Source organism: Patiria miniata, unplaced genomic scaffold (assembly GCF_015706575.1).
Source record: "Patiria miniata isolate m_02_andy unplaced genomic scaffold, ASM1570657v1 HiC_scaffold_30, whole genome shotgun sequence".
Taxonomy (NCBI): Eukaryota; Metazoa; Echinodermata; class Asteroidea; order Valvatida; family Asterinidae; genus Patiria; species Patiria miniata.
The window spans coordinates 3,468,088-3,491,735 of NW_024037070.1; the positions used below are offsets into that span (position 1 = coordinate 3,468,088).

General features: G+C 41.2%; 1 protein-coding gene across 1 annotated transcript; it reads right to left on the bottom strand.

Moving 5' to 3' along the window:
* Window positions 1-36: 36 nt before the first annotated feature.
* LOC119739160 (integrator complex subunit 8-like) lies at window positions 37-22,765 on the bottom strand. The gene is made up of 21 exons (XM_038213991.1): window positions 22,604-22,765; window positions 22,043-22,205; window positions 21,549-21,689; window positions 19,446-19,517; window positions 18,099-18,144; window positions 17,425-17,766; window positions 15,954-16,109; window positions 14,945-15,178; window positions 12,315-12,379; window positions 11,440-11,585; window positions 10,957-11,090; window positions 9,027-9,137; window positions 8,384-8,582; window positions 6,983-7,098; window positions 6,396-6,583; window positions 4,526-4,681; window positions 3,956-4,074; window positions 3,513-3,741; window positions 3,010-3,074; window positions 2,203-2,246; window positions 37-980 (listed from the first exon to the last, which is right to left on the bottom strand). The coding sequence occupies exons 1-21, from the start codon at window positions 22,728-22,730 to the stop codon at window positions 864-866; spliced, it is 2,970 nt and encodes a 989-aa protein (XP_038069919.1). The 5' UTR covers window positions 22,731-22,765; the 3' UTR covers window positions 37-863.
* Between the last annotated feature and the right edge of the window lie 883 nt (window positions 22,766-23,648).

Genomic DNA, 23,648 nt, shown 5'->3' on the forward strand with positions numbered 1-23,648 from the left:
TAAATACTCACAAATTGGGCACAAAGTACAGATATAAATGTTTTTTTTCTTCAGAAAATCTTTATTTCAACCCCCTGCTTGCAGGCCAATGATAAGTTATGTATACCATACACAGACAATAAAATACATGTATAAGAACTAATCAAATTCCATGTGTACATTTGAGGACTGTTTTTGGATAGAACATCATTTTTGTTTGCTCGTTGGTGTATGAGTAGAGAATTTACAAAAAAAATATGTACTCCATCATATTCAGTGAATATGAGCAATATAACAAGTGTTTTCTTCAGTTGAACAAGTGCTCAAATCAATTATCTTACCAGCCTTGATTTATCCAATTCAATACACTTTTTCATGGGAAAAGGGTTAAAAAAGAAAGAAAAGCATGTCAAGAATATATGATTTCGTAAGGGAAACATTGGGCCTTTGAAATGAAATTCATAGACCTTTGTGAAGTTCTTGAAAGAGGTTCGTCACAGTGACTGACACTAAAAATGGAAGTGGTTTTTAAATTAAAATGGAGATTTTAACTCAAGTTTTAGTCTGTAAGCACTGACTGGAATCCCCAAAACTCTACTAGATCATAACCAGTAGTGATTTTGAATTATTATATGTCATGTCGCTCTTTTGCTGAAACCCAATGGCCAGCTTGCTGTCCTGTGACTGACTGAGTCACCGACTGACTGAATGAGTCAACGAGTAAAAATTATGTCTTAAACCGAGTCTTTTGGGTACATCCCAAGTAGGCAGGCCTAGTCTTGTAGTTCTGAATGAGAGCAACAAAAAGTAAGCTCTCAAAAACAACAAAAGAATTCTTAAATTCATTGGATGCATCCCTCTGCTGTCCCTGCCCCTCCCTTGTGCTATAAGTACTGCTTGGCCATTGCTCTCAGGAATTTACAAGCTCTCTTCTGGGCTGCCGCGCTCAGAATATTCTCGGGATTACTGGTATTGAGTTCTGCTGCACTCAGTGCTTGAATCTGTAATAAAAAAAATGTACAAATAATGATTTTCAATAAACTGCAAGGCAGAAATGTATTTAAAATACTCACAAGTCAACCACGAGTCTTCCAATTTCTAGCCAACTGATAAGCTAGTCTTACTAAATGTGACATGGCGATCTGCTGTCAATGTACATCCTTTACCACTTGTGAAATACTCAAATTGATTTGATTTGTGATGGACTTGGCAACAACTCTACAAGGTTTATATTTATAAGATGTATCCTATCAGAGAGATCCCTGCCTGGTGTTGCTACTGTAACTCGTGGACAATCCCTACCCACATGTTATTCATTATTTCAAGGCCTTTGACTAGTGCCTTCAAAACACATAATTGATGAATGGGAGAGAGCCAACATGACATCATTTTTTTCCGACGACAATTGGGCAATGATTCATAGTTTACATTTTTTTTTGAAATTTGAGTCTCCGCTGTATTTTGAATGGGCTAGCCTTCAAGGACATATGCATGCCTCCATGGTTGAGCACACAGTGCCCATATCTGGTGTCAGTGTAAATATTTAAATAAGTCAAACCTGCTTCAGATTAACTCTTTCAGTGCCAAACTCGTACATGTACAAGGTATATTTGTTAGTACAAAAGCGCCAACCTCGTAGATGTACGAGGTAATGTTCGTACTTAAAACTGCCAAACCTCGTACATGTACGAGGTAGAGTAAATATGTTATCAAAAGGGGGCGCTCTCGCTCTTTCTAATGGTACCATTTTCATGCATGTACGACCTGTATTTATTTTTTCATTCGAGTTCTTGCAAGAGGGCGCAGCACTAAATCTCGTATTTTCTGCAAAAAGTGCGGAATTCCCCTGTGTTCAGGCCAGTGTTTCAGGGTGTATCACTATGTTTGTGACTACTTTTGACTTTCCAATATATCAAGGATATACCAGAGAGCAACAACAACAAATTTAGTGAGTAAAACTTATTTACTTTTTTTTTTACAGAATTTCGAACAATTAACAAAAATGCTCGAAGTTGGGAACTTTTAGGGTTAAACTTTTCAAATTTCGCGGGCACTGAAAGAGTTAAATAAGGAAAATGATGTGCTAGTCGGTCTCAGACCATGTCTGAACAAAAGCAGCATTTTGACTTCTGTGTTGTACTTACAATAAATAAGATATTCTTGATAATGTTTCTTCACAAACTTGTTAGGAAACAAACATTTAAAAGGACTACAGATACATACTGCTTTCTGCTTCTTTTCCTGCTCATTCCTCTTGTTGTGGAGGTCTGATCCAGAGACAGTTAAGGAGTTCTTGTACAAGCACAACAGAGGTGGATACAGGATTTTTCAAAGACGTTGGCTTATATGTGTTGAAGTCGGTTCGGATTATTTCAAAGGGGAGGGTGAGTGACTAACGGCTGCTGAAGTACTGTAGGAATTTTTCAAGGGGTACTGTCATGTTAATAATATTGGCTTCTTGTATAGTGCTCATGTCCGTCACAAAGTGACGCTCCTGGTGCTCCAATATTACCCTGGCTTTAGCACGGCTGCATTTACGGCGCTCAAGCATTGAAGGAATTTCTGCCTAATAGGTACCCATTTACTACACCTGGGTGGAGAGAGGCAATTGTAGTAAAGTGCCTTGCCCATGCGCACAAGCACCATGTTCCCTGTCAGGATTCGAACCCATGTACCATGGCACACGAGTCAAACACCATTGGAACACAGCACCCCACATGTTGAAGTGACCAACATAATATTGTATGACATCATTTCACGAAAGGAAATATGAGATTTTTAAGATTATGTTTGAGCCTTCCTACCCAACTTCCTAAGCCCACCTTTATGAAGTGAGGTATTTTTGGACTAATGCTTGTGCACTCTTGATTAATATTGAAAGGCTAGTCTTTAGGAAGTTGGGGTAAATTGTTAGCATGGGACCATAAAACCGGGACCCAATTTCATAAAAACTTTACTCACAAAATGTTTTCCACTAAGTACAGTTCAACTGACAAACAGTCATTTGAAAAAACATCACAAAAAGGATACATATGAGGTATTCTAGTAGCGTCACGTCCCAGATGCAGTCATATAATGCGTCACCAGCATCGTAACTACAGACATTAATAAAATATGACCAAAAAGAAAGAACAGGGTGGATATTTTAGAATGAAATGCCAGAAATATTGAATTTGTATTAATATTTATATATTTAAACATATTATCCCATATGACATTTCACTCAATTTATATGAATTTATATATACATGTAACTTACAAAAACATATTTTCCAAAAGTGCTTTTCACACAATCCACAAAAATAGCCCCCCTCCCTTTTTTAGGGGTAAATATTAGTCCACTTTTTTCTCTGACAAACACGTTAAACAGTTGGAAAATGTCTAATATTTTACCATAAATTTTATCCTCTTGCCAAGGTCACAAAACTATGTCAGTTAAAGGGAAAAACCCAAATCACTCTCATTGAAAATCATTCTGATGCAACTTTCATCGAGAGTCCAACAAAAGTTGGAGTAAACGCATTCCTGCCTACCATGACTTCTCCTGCAGTGCCTTGAATGCCGTGGTATAATCTACTGGCTGCAGCAGTTGGCACAGCAGTGCCACCTGGGTGTAGCACTGCAGGTGATTACAGCATTTGATCAGGCGACGGTAGACCAAGTCAGGCCAGACGTCGCGGGGAACCGGTACCTCAAAGAGACCGGTCAGGATGCTGGCAGACTGCAGGTAGAACTGTAAGGCCGAGGCATACTGGCTGTTGGCTGGGGGAGATGAACCAACAATGAACAAGTTATAAGAATGTTTGGGTTTGAATCCAGCTGGACGTTATACGATGTGTCCCGGAGCAAGTCACTTTATTTTGTATTTTTTTAAAAGAAAACGTTTCATCAGAGTGCATTATTCAGATACAAACAACTCAGGATATGTTTACAATGTTACACTTCAACACCAAGCCAGACTAGAACCCAGACTCACCATAGTGGTAATCCGCCTGTGTCCTGAGCCAAGATGACTGACCGGGATTAATAGCGATCACATGACTGATCAGCTGACCCATGACCATGGCAACAGAGTCTATGTTGATGGAACTCACACTGTAAAAACAAATGGGGGGGGGGGGGGGGAGGGGACAAACACAAACAAGTAAAAGAATGGGTGAGATTTCCAATGCAAGTCTTTACTGTAACAATTTTTTTTATCAATGCTTCAGTTTATTTTGACTTATCTTTCCACACAGTTTTTTGGTCGCAAAAAAAAAATAGGAAAAACATGAATACAAAAGTAAAACATGCCTGCTAACCCAAAGTTAAACCCCCATCCCCCTTTCCTGAGCTAAATCTGGATCCACCCCTGGTACATACACTTCGCCTACCCTAGTCATGCACCTGGGTAACCAGACTAACAAAATTCATCTAATACGAGTTCCAAAAAGTTGACCTGGGCCCTTGGGTGGATGGAATCCCTCCAATGAGAGCCCAAAGAAATTTGAGATCACTGGTTCCCCCAGAAGGGGCGAGGCATGGGAGGAGAGGAGCAAAAACCTACTTGGTGATAGTTGTGGGCCACAGCTGCGCGTGCTCATGGGACAGCTCGTTCATGGAGTCATCTTTCAAGATGTTATGAAGTTTGACAATACATGACAGCATTACGGTCAGACACAGGGAGAATCGCAGCTGCTTCAGGAACTGGAGAAAATCAGACCTGTTACATAAAAAAGTATAAAATTCAGATACTTTTTCAACCTTCTGCATACACTATCGACCTTCTGCATTTTATCAACACATATATAAACTGATGATACATTTTAAGTATTGAGCTCTCAACACAAACTATTATTTCAAACAAACTATTTTAATACTTCCATAAATGTGACCGGCTCCACAAAAAAGGGTATTAAGTCGCGCTGAGCATTATTGTGTAATGGCCCACCCAACAATGATGAGAGGGTGAAAATTTTGTCAAAATGTGATTTTCATTTTTTTATCATGAATGACATCTTTAAAACCTACAGTTTTAGGTTTCTTTCACAGAAATGTTGATTTTGATGAACAAAGTGTAAAAAACAACCATTTTGTGTGCATCGTTCTGTTGTTCTACAACAAAGCCAGCTATTTCAAAGCCTGTTTTCTCAGTTGTGTAATTTGAACTCCAAGGAAGTAATTAATATGCAAATACGTCATATCTCCAGATTGGGAGGGGCTATGGAGCTCTATTATATACCAAATGAAAGCTTACATTGTGGGCTTTCCAACCATGTATATAACTCAATTTCACTTGTTTTGCGACATAACACCCTTTTTTGTGGAGCCGGTCACAAATGTTCCTCGTTTAGGAAGCTGCAATCACTCAAAGGGTAAGAAAAAAAGCAGTTATGCACAAAACCATGGAGAACATGTTGCCTTTAACCAGTTCGCATTGGAGGCCGTGTTAACAAGTTTCAAAATGCTCTTATTTTAACCAGAATTAACTTCCTTGGCTGAAATTCGGATTTAATATCCCTTTTCTAAAACTCTTCCATTTGCGACAGATCAACCCACCTTGGAAATTCCTAGTTTTTGAATAAAATCCATATATCTATTTCGTGAAAACCTTGTGGACACGTATTCATCTATAGAAATTGCCCTGTGGAGGTGATCTTTTGTTCCCTATTGTGTGCACGTCTCCAGAGGGCACGGTATATCAGATCGCTAATCCCTCATGTCTTTTGTACACACACACACACACGTGTAAATGCCGGCAATTGTGGACGCCCCATTGTCCCTAATCCTCTTTCCTTTGTTTGTACTCGTAACTTTATAGCGTCAGCTTTCATTGGTTTTGTACACGATTTGAGATCGTGGACGTTCGGTCAATCGTGGACGTATTGTTTGCGCCCCAATTCTTTTGTCCTAGGTCCACGATTGCCGGTGTTTACATACTCACCCCCGCACACACGTATTCTGTGAAGTCTGTAGGCGGACCGTGTGTTGATCTTGAATTGGCTGCTTTGCACGGCCTATTGTTTTACAATTTAAGCTCCATCGCACACCCCGGAGTGTTGAAAAATATGAGGTTTCGGCAAGAAATATCGTACAAATACTGTTGAAATGACTCTTGCGAATCAGTATTTGTAGCGTGTGGCTGTATATCAGAAGTTGGCTGCTCTATTTTTGCCTTTTTCGAAAATCGAACTTTTCCTCAATTTTCCCGAAGTGGTTATACAAGCAAATACTGAATACTGTTCAGCAGCTGAGAACGACAGTTTGCACAGAAAATGTAAACTCATGCAAGACGTGTCTTCACCCATTAATCCCTGTACCGCCCAACACCACCCTGCCTGTTACTCCCTGAACTGCCCAAAACCAGACCAGCAATACCAGGAAATAAATACAATGTAATACAATGTAATACAATGTAATGTTAATGGTTAACCCACCTGAGCATGATAGCCAGCATAGATTCCCTCTGTACGGTCCCGGCCGGCTTACCAGAGCTGCTTCTCTTGACCTGCTTATTACTGGAGCTGAATATCTGCAAGGTGGCATTCCAGAGACATGCGGAGGACTTGGTGGCATCCTTGCGCATGGAGAGATCATGGCAGGCCGTGGCAATCACCTTACCCAACTGACAAAGAAAGGGGTTGGTAGGAACAAGGGTCAACATGTTAGTACCTGGGACAATATCTTGTAGCGGCTTTATGTTAAATTGTTTTCATGTTTTTGTTCATATTTTTACTGTATCTTGGGCAATATACAAACAACTAAATGCACATAATTACAGAAATTATGGAACATAGAAATCTTTTGTTCTATTGTAATCAACCATCTGTACCCCTGTCGCATTTTTATACACACTCTTTCACACACAAAAATTGACTTCCAAACAGATCCCAAGCAACAATTACTGAAAAGTGTTCTGAGATTCGGTTCCCCTTTTGAAAGGCAAGACAATTCTTGCAGAGAAAGTTGACGTCGCGTTGAAGCATTTGCTATTTATAACGTGAGAACAAGATCTATGGCTTACTATTGAGTACGAAGTACCGATGAAATCTGCACCCATGGCATCCACCCAGTTTCCGGAGTTGAGCAGGTGTATGATGCACTGATCTAGAATCTTATCTCTAGGTGTAATGTCTCGCTCTGCATGACGAAATGTAAAAGATTTGGAATGTTAACTCTTTTAAAGCTAATAGATTAAAAGTAAAACATGCATTTCCCCGGGGTTTTTTTTTGGGGGGGGGGGGGGTAGGGGGTAATTGAACACCAGTTGACCCAAGGGGATGCTGTTCAAACATGTAAATCAATCAATCAATCTTGCACCATGTCCCGAAGGACGTTTGCTCCGCCAATTTTCGCTCTCCACTCCTGCCTATCTTGCGCTCTATGGTGTACCAGGTAGAAGATGCTGTTAAAGCTATAGTCCATCATTTGCAGCTATCCAAAAAGTGGCTGGCGTCATTATTGTTGAAAAACATACTTGGTTGAAAGATAGTAAGGGAACTAAACTCCCTGTGAAATTATTCTTTCTGGCAAGCTGTCATTTTGAAGTAATCAACGAAAGAAGGCCTTTCCAACGGTGCTTCTTAAGACGCACCGTAGGAACATTTAAATTAGTAGTTCGTTTTGTTATTCGGCGAAGCGCGCGCAATCATTGGCACGACGCACACGCGCGCCCTGCTGCTATAATTCGTCGGATCGCTGCGCAACATCGCGTAGCTGCAATCAGCTCAGCGAGAACGTGTCTCGGATGCTGAATTCAGGCGCAATTCAAAACATGATTCAGCAACTTTTGATTTGAAATTGAGATCCTAGAATGCTGTTTTTCCTCGGAATATACAGCTGAAGCTGAGCTGAAACTTCATTAGGTTAGTTGTTCAGTACCCTTCTTTAGATTTTGAGCACTTTTGTTGCTTCAAACGAACAAAATGCACAAATTACAAATGATGGACATTTTAACCATGATGTCATTTTCCCATCTCTTCCTTGGCCTACCCCGTCTATTTTTCCCAGTGGCTGTTTCTAGCAGGATGTGTTTTGGAACTCTGCTGTTTTCCATTCTCACTATGTGGCCAAACCAGGCAAGTCGGGTTTTGTAGATATGTAATTAAAGGTGATTAACTCTGGTGAGTTACCATCAGCTGAAATTCTCCTCCACACCTCGTCATTTAGCACCTTGTCTTGCCAAGAGATGTTCAGGGTTTTGCCATAAGAGTGCATCTGGAAGGCTTCTAATTTCTAATTTGTTTTGAGGTTTACCCCTACTCCCTGCAGTATATACCATTTAATTTACATCAAAAGGTTGGCAAAGAAGCAAAATCCTTAGAGCGATTTTACATGGTTGGAAAAATATTGTGAAGATTTATCCTAGCTTGAAACTTCTGTGAAATTCAGTCACGGTTCTAGTCCACAATTACACACTCCTCACCGCTTTTGGCACTGGCCAGACACGACTGGATCCTTTGTGGCACTGTGGGCTTCCCTGGTTCTACCTGCCGGGTACCAGCTTCCCCGCTCAGCAGCTCAATATACAGGATCTCGTGCAGCAGGGCCTTTTGTAACTTGAAGGAGGTGTCGCGCACCAGGGCGTGGGCCGTCTCCAGCAAGGATTTGGCAGCAGCATAATTCTACATTTTGAAAGGCGGCCAACAAGTAAATGATGAAGTGATGACATGTCAACCCTAAAATGTGGGAAATTTGGCATTTTTTTTTCCATTCTCACACTCTAAGTCTTTCTGAATGGGATTTTGGTTGTTTCAAAGGTAAGTCACGTTTTAGAAAAAAACATCTGTGCTTTTTCAATGCTATTTCTGCTAAATCAAAAAAAACCAAACATTTCTCATGGCACTGCGTACCGATAACAAAACTTCAGTGGGGAATTCGCTCAAAAATAGGGACATGGCAATTAATCTTCATACACAAATACATTACATGTGTCTCCATCATAAATTAGCACAAGTGTTTGCTACAGTAGGTACAACTTTGCATTTGATTGTTTAAGCAGCACCGTGACAGTGGGCAAAGGCGTATTGACAAACACAAAAAGAACCCTAGACGAAGACACATCTTACCTTGATTTCTGTGCAATGTTGAGCTTTGACCAGCAGCAAGAATAGCATATCCTGTGTCTTCTTGTTCCCCATGCCATCTAGGATGAAGGCGTAACTTTTCTCGATCTGCCACTGTTGAAAGACACCAAATTATTTTTACCCAATTATCAGCCACTTAGCAATCGGGGCTAGGAAGAGAACTCAAAGAACAATCATGACATTCTAAGCAGTGGCATTGTACTTTATTGTAACAAATTTCCCCTCATTTTCGTAACAGAGTCCCTGCATGTGTGGAGCCCAGGAACCCAGTTCATAAGAAGTGCCCCAGTCACTGTTAGCTAGCAAGCCTGAAGAGACCCGAAGAGAGAGGACAATGAGAAGAAATTACAGTCTTGGAGGTGGGAGGAAAAACCCAGAATGATGATCTAGGGAAAACCCTCGGAATCAGGCAGGGACTGAAAACCCAATCCACATGTTGGCCCAGGCGGGACATCAAACTCGGGTCACAGCAGTGGACGGTGAGGAAAGTACCGCTATGCCAACCTGACTCCCCCTTTTGATTAATGTTTGGTGACTAGTGATTAACTTGCGACGAGCCCCGATTGACTGGTGATGAACTTGTGATTACTTTCTGTTGATTTCTTATGAGATGGATTTGTGACTTCACTATTTTGAATGATGTGATGCTTATTTGTACTAGTGCAGTCCCCTGTTCAAAAAGTGCCTGTTGGAACTGGCAAATTGCTTGGCCTCCAGTAGACCCACAAACGTGGCGGTATAGACATGATAGAGTGCAGTGCTCGTATAACAGCAAGTCATATCTACATCTCACCGTTGCCTGATCGTGCCCTTCAAAGAATGGTCGAGGCCCACCTCACCGTTGCGCGATCATCCCCTTCAAAGAACGGTCAAGCCCATACAGCCAACCACCATTTGCACATATGTTAACCAATACCCGTGGCGCGGTATAGAGTGCCTGTTCAAAATGTGCAGGCGTGTGTGGCGTGGTCTGTATATACACGTTTATATGGTGATGGCCTCCGAAAATGTTGGGTTTTTTCAGCTTCTTTGAGAACATCCAAACAACTTCAAACTTGACACTGCACATCCTTGGGTGCTGAGCAATACACTAATGATGTGCATCGGGTCGGGTTGACCAGGGCAAACCGGCCCGAAACATTAGAGATATAAACCGAATCCGAACCGAAACCGATCTTAACTCCTCAAACCAACCCGACCCGACCCGACCCGACAAAAAATAAGGTAAAACCAACCTGAACCGACCCGACCCGAAATTTTTTTTTTTTAAATGAATACCTGACTTGGACAAAGTGATCCCTTTTTTTGTGCCTGTCCTTACCCACGTGGCATGAATTCTTTTGCAAAACCATCGTCTCTCTCTCTTTCTGTCATACTCAGTGTAACTCTGCTTATTGAAAAAACGCATGGTCACCATGCGGTATCATGAAAACTGTTACAATCCATCTACTTCACCGTCAGTCCCGATTCGACTGGAGAAATTAATACCGTAGGAACTTGATAGTGCGCTCAGTGGCCACACCACACAATGGGCTGCAGTCACAATGACTGTCAATAATATTGCATCACCTGAATTTCTCAACTGTTTCAGTTTATTTTGGTTCATTTCCGTTTTTTTCCGACCCGAAAATGTAAATGCAAAACCAAAACCGACCCGACCCGACTGAAAAGATGAACAAACCGACCCGACCCGACCCGAAGTCGGTTTCGGGTCGGTTTCGGGTCGGGTTTGCACATCATTACAATACACCTGCCTATTGTCAACTTCATGCAGTGCCCAGTTCTTGAGATAATCAATATACAGACAGACAGACAGACACATAGAGATTCCTGGAATTATAGTAAGATGGTGGAACTTGTGATGACTTGTGGTGGTATCTGACTTATGATGAATTGGGTTTTTTTCACAAACCTTGCTGCAGATGTTGGAGTAACGTTTCCCAGGCCCCAAGCGGTGCAGCTGGGTTAGTATACTCTCCAGCTCTGAGTGACTGTTGGTAAGGAGTAGACGCTGTTCCAGATTGCCTAACTGCAGAGCCATGTTGTCTGAATGACAAAATTGAATATAAAATGAGAAACACCCAAAAAGTATTGCTGCTATTGTGAATTTTCTGCAGACTCAAAGTTGGTTCAATTACCTCTGCTTCGAATATATAATAAGATTGTATGTTCCTTTGCTGTAATAATAACATTTGTTGTGTTGATTATTTTGTGTATCTTGGCAATTTAAAAAAAATATTGCAAACTGAACCAAAAATCATTGCTTTCCCTACCAAAAAGGGTGGGGGGATTCACTCAATTTTGTTTAAAAATCACGAAAGCCCAAATGCATTCTCTAGTAAACTGTACAAATGTCCAAAGCAGAAAAATTGCCATCTTGAAGCAGAAACCAAACCTGTTTGTGAAGATGACCCGATCTCCATGGCAACAATCTCCTCTGTGGTTGCTCTTTGGCACAGTGCCAATAATTCATCATCCGTCAGCGTGTCTTGCAGTGACTTTCCAAGAAACTTGGAGACTCTGTCGTCAGTGCACAAACCCCTGGAATATAATGTTTTAATAAATCTCATTCAGAAATTGCAGGAAGACATCTTTCTTTCGATGAAATACTTATAAGAGGGGAATAAGCACCGCCATCTTTATTACAAAAATAGTTAGAGCAAGAGTCAATCATTTGCAGCTATCCAAAAAGTAACTGGTGTAATTATTGTTGAAAAACATACTTGGTTGAAAGATAGTAAGAGGACTAAACTCCCTGTGAAATTGTTCTTTCTGGCATGCTGTCATTTCAAAGAAATCAACGAAAGAAGGCCTTTCCAACAACGCGTCTTAAGAAGCACTGTTGGATATTTCCGTTTAGTAGTTCGTGTTTTTATTCGGTGAAGCGCGCGCAAGCATTGGCACGACGCACACGCGCGGGTGGTTGCTTTAATTTGTCCGATCGGTGCGCAACATTTGCGTAGCTGCAATCGGCTCAGTGAGAACGTGTCTCGGACGCTGAATTCAGGCCCAATTCAAAACATGATTCAGCAAGTTTTGATTTGAAATCGAGATCATAGAATGCTGTTTTTCTCGGAATATACAGCTGAAGCTGAGCTGAAACTTCATCAGGTTAGTTGTTCAGCACCCTTCTTCAGATATTGAGCACTTTTGTTGCTTCAAACGAACAAAATGCACAAATTACAAATGATGGACTATACCTTTAAGACAACTTTTGTGTTTGAAATGAACTGTCATTCCATTCATCAAGAAACTCAAATACATACATACCTCAGTAATGTTTTGATGTTGGTCTTATTCCGTTCTTTCTGCTGTTGAAATTCTCTTTTAATAAACTGTAATCAAAATGACACATTTAGAAACAACTTGTCAATTTCAGCCACATATTAAAAATTAAATTGTCCATTGAATTGTGCTACTCAGTCATGACTCAAGTCAATGGCAACCTCACCTTTTCATCTCCTTTTCATTCACCTTTTGGACTGATGCTCGTACATTGTATGGTAAAGTATTGCTCGTATTGGTTATACATCATAATCCATTTCATGTATTTCCCCGATTTTTGGCAACACTTCTTGGTTTTTCTCTTACGCATCTGGTGGTATGCTCTTCAGGAGCGTTTGTAAAAATCTCTTCAATGTCCAGTTTGCTTCCAAATTTTAAAATTGGAAATGTTTATGAGCAGGTAAAGATAAGATTAAAAAAGAAAAAGAAAAGAAAAAGGGAACCTATTTAGTTTTTATCAGAATGTTGTCATATTTTTTAATTTTTATTTTTTTGTTTGTGTGTAAATCTCAAAACGATTCAAAAATTTAATTTATCCGTTTTACTGTTTGTATTGGTTATACATCATAATCCATTTCATATATTTCCCGATTTTTGGAAAAACTTCTTGGTTTTTCTCTTACGCATCTGGTGGTATGCTTTTTAGGAGTGTTTGCAAAAATCTCTTTAGGGTCGAGTTTGCCTCCAAATTTAAAAATTGGAAATATTTATGAGCAGGCAAAGATAAAAAAGGGATTAACCTTGATAATTTTTAGCAGTATTTTTATTGCTGTTTTAGCGTGTAACTGTTTATACATATATATATTAAGGTATTTCTTATCCTTGTGTATTTTTATATCCTAGTGTATTATTAATGTTTGTATGTTTAATGTTCGTTTTAATGGATGGGTTCGTTTTTATCGTCTTGGGACTGAATGCCTGTAGGCAATAGTGATTAGGGTCACTTTCTAAGTTCCAGTCATCATGTTTTGTATTGGATTTTTTTGTTGCGATGACAAATAAAAAAATAATAAAAAAGGAAGAAGTAATCGCAAGTCAATCTTATGTTATCCAGTCCCAAGCCAAGCTATTTGAAGGAGCTATGACGACGGCACTCAATTGTCATTGTTTATCCCCTGTTACTGAATAAGGGGGGGGGGGAATTGTGTTTGGTTGGCTTAAACCAAGTATATATAAAACCGGCTAGGGGCCTGGACGCAGATAATAGACCATTATCATGTTGCGGCCATATTGATTTTTTCCCCATTCATATCAACGTAACCAAAGCGAGGCTGGAAGGAAAATTAGTCAAGCACATATTTATTCCCATTCATAAATACATTTCAGTCAAAAATTCACAAATTTCCAAAGATTTTGTTAACAATTTTACTTCATGTTTTGTGAAGCACCCCTCTGGGCATGTCTATGGTATGTGCCTCGCTTGTTTAGTGCTAAAAGTCTTCTTTTATGGAAATTGGCGTGCGTGGAATACATCCTGCGCAATGTGGCGCGGAACCCAGCAGTGCTTTACCAGCGGTTTAAAACCACCCACATGACGGGCTCACAACCAATATGAATTGGTAAACAATCTCAGGTATTTATGAATTGCAACTGACTGGAATATAATACTGCCTTAACCAATAAGCATCAAGTCTAAATGTGATTTCCCAACGCTCGGCTTTGTCTATGGCTACCGCTTAGATGTGTAGGCCTGTGTCTTGGGGAACTCTGGTCCAAAATAGGTCCGTGTTCTGCTCTGGGAAAATGAAATATTGGGCCATAGTTTTTAAAACTGCCCTAAAGAGTACTGCCTATTACTGCCTACACCATCCAGATCGGCCCGAGCACTCCATGGGTTCACGTATTCATCATGGAATTAGTACAATGTAATAGTATTGTGATTCTGTAAGTGAGAGACATTCGCTCGTACCTCCGCCCTGCAAACAGGACGCTGGGATACTCTGATGAATTCACGTTCTGATTGGTTGGCTTTTGCGTGATCAGTGACCTGCGCGTCATCAAGGTCATGACTCAGCAAGGTTTGATACGGCCGTTAAGACTGATTCATTCATTACTTTTTTATTCCAGTTTAGAGATGTTTTTTTTGTTGTTGAAAAGTGTAATAATGTAGGAAATTCTGTAAAACTTATCTGTGTTGTAAATTTACAATTCCCGTCACTTGCTCAGGCTCCGTTTCGAATCACGAACGGTCGGATTGCATCATGTGATGCTCAAAATTTGTCCACATGGTCCGCAATGAAACAGAAATCACATCCGGTACAGAATGTGCGCATTTCTATGGGAAGTTTTCGGATAGCATTTGCGCACATTGTCTAACTGCAGTCTTGAACAGCTGCAGCCAGATGCTTTATACATAGGTCATAGGCCACTTCCTTCACAAGATTCTGTGAAGCTCATCAGAGTATCCCAGCGTCCTGTTTGCAGGGCAGGGGGTACGAGCGAATGAGAGACAAAGCCAAAGCTGGATTTGAACCCAAGGTTTTACAACACCCTTGTCTGAATGACGTGACTACGGCTGCCAATAACACACTTGTCTAAGAGAAGTGGCTTCAGCCGTTAAAGCGTATGTGTAATAGGAAGCCGTAGCCAAGTATTCTGGACGCGGCTTCTCTTACCATTCCTAGGGCCTCCAGATTCTTGTCTGTCGCCCTCCGGAGGATACTGAGGTGCTGTGGGACCAACGTCAGCCCTTCCTTAAACCTCCGGATGACATGGAGTGCCACGACTTGAAAGGCAGTCTGGCTGTCCACGCTGGGCTGAGACGAGAGGACCAGGTTGAGGAGATGGTCCCGGTAAGACATGGGGGTCTCCAATCGACGATTGTCCTCCTCAAGAAGTTCAATGGTGCCCTACAAAAAGATACACAAGGAGATTCACCGAGTTGTAAATATTAATCAATAATTGAATTAATTAGTATTTATCTATCTGTTTCTGGTGCTTGCACTGTTGGATGCGGTTGAAATAAATATGACACTTTCGATCTCAGGCTGTGCTCTGTGGTCATATATGGGTCGATGTGGCCGGCAGCCATAGGCGCCTTTTCGTGCCAGCGGCCCGACCACGTTGTAGCCGCGTCCTTCGCAATTCAGCATACCAGCTGCGAGTAAGGATGATTAGCCTCCCAAGTTATTATTATTATTATTATTACTATTATTATAACAATCAATATAAACAATTTTGATTCCATGTAAGGTTTTAAAGAATTTCCATAAACTGTTGGGGAAAATGTAGTTTGGTTCATGGTGACGGTTCCTTTAGCTTGTAGTCTTTGTGGTTGCCTCCACATTGCCCGCCTGAAATTTGTCTCGTGTGACCCTAACTGATACGTGATGACTTCTTGGGACTAGTGATGACTAGTGCTTTGGATAAGGTAGAGTTTGTAAGAACCACCCCAACCCTTCAAAATCCAACTGCATGTTTTGTTGGAATCTGTTGGAGTACTGCACTAGTAAACTGATTATGCTTTCCATCGGGCCATGCATATACCACCATAATCAGAGTCCACCAGTTTGGGTGTTGAGTTTACCATAATGGTGTTGGATTTTGCAAGATTGAGGATGGTTCCTAGTAAATCACTCAAGGGGGTTAGGGTTAGTCTTGGTTATAAACATGGGCATTTAGTACCTTCATTCCCATCTGTCTGGATCTCTCTATTTGTTGTAGCAGGTGGCCTTGTGGGATCTCTTGGAGCGACGGCCATTCTCGCTGACCCCCGCCGCAAGCCGCTAGGTATCCCTGCAGGGCCGAGGCATCGATATCGCTGAATACTGATCCTGAGAGCTGGGGTTAGATAAAAGCAACAAAGATAATTTGATATTTTATAATCTTATGTCCCAATAGCATTGTCAGTGAGGTGGGTTGCCAATAGTAAACAAGGTACCACACTCGCTCCAGGAACTGCAGATGCGAGAGAGCTAATCGTGAGCATCCTTAGTTGTAAAATGTTCATCCAAACTGCGGTGTCAACTCAATGAATTAAGCCAAACGGTTCTAAATGCCATGCTTCTGCCATACTAAATTTTTAAAAAGTTAAATAAATTGAGTTTGGTTCAGCAGTGGTACAGCGGAACGTCACTATACCGAACACCGCTATACTGAACATTCCACTATACCAAACATCTTTCTTGGCTCCCAATTTGTGTGTACAAAACGTACCAAACATTTTGTTGTAAAATAAAAACTGAAGAGAGACAAGCCACCCATTGCTGTATGTAGTAAGCTCAAAATTGTGCAATTACGTAATTCAATAGTTGGCACGCATTGAAAGTCGTCTTTCAATGCGTGCAGGGTGAAGTTCTGAAGGGCGCTATTTATTGAAAAGTGAGTACCGGAGCACCGGCAGCTTAAAATCGCTTAGCCCCATAAATGTGGCCTATTTACTGGACTACCTCTGTAAATAAAGGCCACACTTCCACCATGTACAAAAACATGTAGAACTTTGTCAAATTATGATTTTCACATTTAGGCTTAGTTTGAAGTTTAATTTTTCTTTAGAAGCATACTCACCCTCTTTATAGGCTAATCAGAATGTGCTGCCTTTTTCAGATGTCTAATTTTTGAGAAATTTCAGGTTGAAATTTTGATACGCAAATGTGTTGAAACGAATCTGTAAATTTCACAAAAAACAGACATCTGAAAAAGGCAGCACTTTCCGATTAGCCTATAAAGAGGGTGAGTATGCTTTTAAGGCAAAAATAAACTACAAACTAAGCCTAAATGTGAAAATCACAATTTGCCAAAGTTCTACATGTTTTTGTACATGGTGGAAGTGTGGCCTTTATTTACGGAGGTAGTCAAGTAAATTGGCACATTTATGGGGCTAAAACGATCACTATTACGAACAATTTCTATGGATCCCGCAATGTTCGTTATAGCGGTGTTCCACTGTATAGCATTTCGTATTGGCTTTAACCTTGTAGCGCCCGAAATCGTCCTGCACATTACTTCCTGTACTGCCAGGAATAAGCACAATGTAATACAATGAAATACAAGGTAGTATGAGGGCTAATGGGTTTAAACATTTCAAAGCCACAGCTTAGAGTTAAATTGTAACTTTCAGGTGCAGCTGTACCGAGACCTAGTCTTGATCTCTTACCGAGGGCAGTAGCAGGGCAACTCTGCTGAACATCTCCACGGCCCTGGGAAGAATCCGCTGGTGAAAATAAAAACTGCCGAGGTCGTAACACAAGAGGCAAAGAAACTGCTCCTTGGTGAGGACAGGCAGGGGATCCTTGGACTGTGAAGCTGCTTCCTGATTGGTTGGGGGAGAAGTGGTCGCTGCGTTGCCATTGGTCGGAGGGGTGTCTGTGGGCGGGGCTTCTTGGACTTTGGGAGGCGGGGCCTCCTGGAAAGTCTGCATGGCCGGTACTGAGATGTCTCGGTTGATTGGTAGGCATCGTTCCAAAAAGCTGACCGATTCTTGTAAGGTGTCTTTGACCTATGGTTGAATCAAAATGCAGATAGTGTTTTAATGGAATACTACAAACAAATTACAACAAAATATTTATAATGATTGCAAAATTATTTATAACACATACATATGAACAAAAATGAATTTACAATGTTTATACAATACAAATGAGTACTGATTTATATATTTATAATTCATTCATTTAACTGCAAATTAATATTTGCAATCTATGATTGCAACTCTGGTTTTGGAATAGATTAAATATAATCTGTGTATCATTTATACTGATAAAGGCTCTGTGTAGAAATGTAGACAGTTTTTTTGAGAAAACAGAAATTAGAAAAGTTTCTTAATCTTACTGTTTTGATGACCATATCATTGATGCCAGCAACATTCAAGTTGGACCTGGAAGACACAAAAACAAAATCATAACAAGAATGATTAACTAGACTTATGTTTGCGGACAAACACAGGGCTGTTTCGGTAATTTTTTTGTGACATGTGACATGCGACATATAAACTTTCAAGTATAAGTTCCATCCAGGAAGGATGTGTAGTTCTGTTCATAATCACTGGTGGCATATAATAATGTGATTACATTCTCATAGGGCTTTGAATTATGATGTCACATGTGACGTGATGACGTCATGATGACGTCACATCAATTTTCATCTATAACTATATTTTTGTTTGTAAATAACAACTTAGCCATAGGACACTAAACAAAAATCTTAAGTAGCATAGAGTGGGATGGGGGGGGGGGGGGGGGGGGGGCTGGGGATTGGGGGGGGGGGCAACAGGACTGCTGAAATATTCACACCCACTAACTTGGTGCACATCCAAGATTGACTATTAAGACTTGTTCCTCTTAACCCCATGCGTACGGGAAGCGGTCATGGTAGCGGCCGCTAATCCTCATTGGAATGCAGTTGCCAGCTGTGGTATGCCGTGGCACACGGCTAGTGGGTAGTTCCCCAGCTGCTGCTTTTGTGCAGTCCCGCTACCACACAAAGGCTGTGCAGTCATGCGGGCCACTTGCTCTATGTGTGGAGGAATGTCCCCATTACACCCCGTCCTTAAGGGGTTAACACAAAGAGATTAATTCACATGGTGCTACCGCAAACTTATCTTGTCTCAGTATCTTTCCACCATGCAAACTTTCAAATCTCATCACACCAGCACCTGTAATACATTGTATTTATGCCCTGAAAAAAATCAATCCATAAAACCATAGAGAGCTCGGGCAGTTTGGGTTGGTACAAGGAGTAACAGGCAGGACAGTTTGGGGCGGGGCAGTTTGGGGTGGTACAAGGAGTAACAGGCAGGACAGTTTGGGGCGGGGCAGTTTGGGGTGGTACAAGGAGTAACAGGCAGGACAGTTTGGGGCGGGGCAGTATGGGGTGGTACAAGGAGTAACAGGCAGGACAGTTTGGGGCGGGGCAGTATGGGGTGGTACAAGGAGTAACAGGCAGGACAGTTTGGGGCGGGGCAGTTTGGGGTGGTACAAGGAGTAACAGGCAGGACAGTTTGGGGCGGTACCGGGCTTGATGGTTTCATAAAAACTGAACTATAACCACTTTGATTTGATGGATTTAATTAAAGGACTCTTGTTGGTTAGGGTCAACTCTTTTGCATTCATCACTAGAATTTTTTCCAACACCAAATAGCACTCTTTTGCTGTATCTACGTTATTTCCCAATACTCACCCGTTTGGGAGAATTGCAACTGCTGACTTAGCAGGCCTGGAGTGTGCACTGTCGAGCAATGTACGAATACACCTGTTGTATATACACATTGAACAAAAAATACAAAAAGGCAATATAGAAATTTTGACACAACAGGCACATGTGTGTAAGTGTTAACCACTTGGCGTTGGGATTATTTTTGCTGAAAATTTCGAATTTTTGAAAAAGAAAAAATATAAGGCCAAAAAAAAAAATTGTCGCTCTCTGGTCAGCGCGCACGTCGATTTTAATCATGCGCGTCAATCCTTTTTTTTCCAAAATGTTCCGCAGTAGCTCTAACAGCGCCCTCTATTGCCACACCTCCTCAAATTGTTTTTACCAAAGAGCACCAAGGAATTGGAAATTGCACCAAGGCAAATGATCGAGGGCACCAAGGCAAATTATGGAGGGTACCAATGTACATGAAAACACCAAAAAAAGCAAAATAGTACCCACCTTGTCTGTACAATCCAAGCTTGAAAAAAAAGCAAAAAAAACAAAAACAAAAAAAGCCGCGTCGCCGTATCTATTCCGGAACTTTGTTCTGACCAGAGACCGAGTATTTTTTTTTTTTGGCCTAACAGCCAACTTTTTGATATACAGCCAAATGCCACAAATACTGATTCGCAAGAGTCATTTCAACAGTATATGTACGATATTTCTTACCGCAACCTCTTGTTTTTCAACACTCCGGGGTGTGCCCACAGAGCGTAAATTGTACCCCAACACGCCGTGCACAGTGGCCTTGTTCAAGTTCAACACATGGTCCGCCTCCACAGACTTCTCGGACTTTGTGTGTGTGTACAAAACAAATGGGGGATAAGTGTGTTTAGACGTCATCTGGAGGCAAGTCGAGGCACGCTGGACGTTTTAACCCGTCAGCCATGCCTGTGTATAAAAACAGCCAGATTGTGTTGACACGTCATCCAACGCGAACTGGTTAACAGCCTTTACAACAAGCCAGTGTTTTAGTTGTTTGCATCGCTAGTTGGTCACAAGTCCCTTCACAAGTAAATCACGAGTCTGTTCATGAGTTCGGTCACAAATGATAGGAGATGATTATGAATGGTAACAAAGGAATCTGTCATAGTCCATGTCATAGTTCATTTGAATAGCTTGCGACTTGACCGAAGACTGAATGACTTGTAATGGCCATTTGTGACAACTAAGGACGAACTTGACCACATGAATCCCGGGACATACCGTTATTTCATTTTACCGTTTTGCATTTCCTCAAAACAAAAACAGTATAAAACAAACCATTGACCGTTTTGTCGTTTTACAGTTTTGTAAAATGGTCAAACGGTATTAAGATAAATACGGTTTCTCTGTTTTATAAGTTTAATAAAATTCATTACAGCATAACGATGGATGATTTTTGTTTTACAGTTTTACACAAATAACTTTGAAAAACAGCAAAACGGTCAGTATAGAATACAGACCTTTTTTTTCAGTGTCATAGTGAACAGTCCGTGGTGCATTTTGTGGTGCTGGGCAAGGGGGATGGAGGGGGACCATGCTTTACATGAAAAAGTGTTACCTCGGCATAATACGTGGTGTGATGATTCCTGGCGTGACCCTGACCCCCTTCTCACGCGATTCAGTTGGTGGGGCTTAAGAGTTGCTTTTTGACATTACTTTTTACAATGGATACAGGATGGTAATACGATTGAAGAAGTTGCAGATATTTGAAGGAAATTGGAGTTCGGCGCGGCTCTTCAATAGCCAGTTCGAAAACTGTGTCGTGAGAACGAAATGTGAGGAGGGTAATTTGGGTCCCAGGCAATGACTCGATCCCATGAGGACGCATTAACATTCCTAGGTGCATTGCTTAATTGCCTAACCTAAATAAAAAAATGGTCGACAGGACTATTGACCGTTTTTCATTGTCATGTTCTTGTAAAACAACACTCTGAAATGAAGCAACTAACCGTTTATCGCTTTCAACAATTAAGAAATTTACAAAACTGTAAAACGAAAAAAACGGTCAACGGTGCGTTTACTGTTTTTGTTTTTGAGGAAATCAAAAACGGTAAAACGAAATAACGGTATGTCCCGGGATTCACATGGCTGTCACAAACCTACCATCTGTTATAGACTGCCAAAGCTACCAGCACCGAATCACTGAGACTGCAGACGTCCGTACCGGGTTGGATGTTCAGATTGGGAGGCGAGACCGACTCCACAAAATCCTTGAGAACCTTGTGCACCATGAAGAGGGGCATGCTGTTACCGGGAAGAGAAAAAAAACCCACAAAAATAGAAGGATGCATCTCAACGATGTGACTCAGTTGGCACTTGCACCATTTTGAAAGACCTTCTTTGGAATCAAGTTAGCACAGTGGTACTTTCTTGACTTCTTCCTCTGAGACCCACTTCTTGCCGTATCTTGTTGGCTTTCCCTAGATAGTTTTATCTTGGGTTTTTCTCCCATCTCTAAAAATCAACAATTCTCAATGTATCTTCTCTCCACGTTTCTTCAAGAATGTTTGACAGAAATTTCATTAAGAAATACTAAGAATAATTATTGTGCAGAGATTTGTTATTATTTCTAAAAACGGGAACAGTCAATTTCTTACTCCTTCTGCAGTCTGGTGATATTCCAGTTGAGATGCGCAGCAACCTGCAATGCCAGGCTCTTCAGCGAGGTGGCCTTGCGTTTCTGCTGCTCCGACTCCTCCTCCCCTTGGGTTTTAATGGACTGGTCCACAAACTGTACCAAGAGCTGTGTGGCGGTTGGTTCTATTAACAAATATAGGTGGGAGAAATAAAAACGCTGCCCAGTGAAGGAGAAGCTAGAACAAATTGTGAAATTCAAGAGAACCTGATGTTTCGAATCCTTGGCAAAATTTTCCCTCAAATCAAGTATCTGGTTTCACTCAATCCAGACACTAACACCTTATTCATACTGGCAATGTAGCGTCGCGCTGAACTGAATCATTCTGGAAATTTAACAGAATAAAGTATGAAGAGTTTGACATTTGAAACAGGTACGAACGTCTATGTTGACAAATTGACATCATTTTACTTTTGTTAAAGATTACAGAGTAAATTTTCACAACTTTCCAAAGAATTTGCACACAACCTCCAAAATGGCATCAGGGAACAACATTCTTGCCCTGGCTGGAAGCACGCCATACCTGGATTCTCCTGGGCTAGGTGTTTCGGGAGCAGACTAGCATCCAAGAGAAACTCGAACCAGAGAGTGGGGACCGGCGTCCTGGGTCGAGCTGTGATCTGCTGCTGGTCCATGGCCATGTTACTCATCTCGGCTCAGACCAGTAATGAAGCCTTGAAGGATCCTTAAAAAAATGTACACTTGAAGTTGAATTTGGAATGGACTGCATAGAGTACAGACCATTCCAAGGTAAGGCCTACTGCCACCCTTGTGATCATGTGCCTAGGATGTGGTAATCTCAGCTCGGGGGGAATTTCAGTGTAATCCATCCAATCATGCCCATCATGAGGACGGATACATTAGCATGACATTAGCACGATGGGGTGTATTTTTAGTGAAAATGGTGAAATGGTCGCAAGGATGGTGATCTATGCACAAGTAACCCCCATAAATAATGTCAAATTCTGTTCCTATGACATTTTGGCATGTTAGAAAGTAGCTCTACTGAGTGGAGCGTTGAACTACGGTACCCTCTGCATCTGCATCAATACTGCTCAACACTCCTTGTTGCATTGCAGTTGGAGTAAACCGAGCAGGGAGGGTACCGTAGTTCAACGCTCCACTCAGTAGAGCTAATTGGTAAGTTGTAGGTACGGTACTGGTACTGTGGTAGGAAGTTCGATTTTTTCTTCTTTTTATTTTCTTTAACCAGCAACAGCATGACCAGGTAGCTTAAGCAGCTTCCATTATTTCCATAGTGGATATCAAGTGGAAAAAAACCCAGTCATAATTTCAAATTCAGGGAATGCAACTTTTCAGGAAATTCAGCAAGCATCAGCGCGAGCGCTGTGTAGCTCTTTGCATTGCCAGTGCCTCCAGGCCAGACGGGTCGCACTAAACAGCGTCAACACAGCGTCAACACAGCGTCAACACATGACAGAAGCGTCAACACACCGTCAACACATCCAAAACACATTCTGAATTGACAAAAAGGGCATATAATTGTGAAACATATAATAAAAGAGAATTTCCATTGGATTGAGTTTCCATTTCGTTGTTAAAAATAT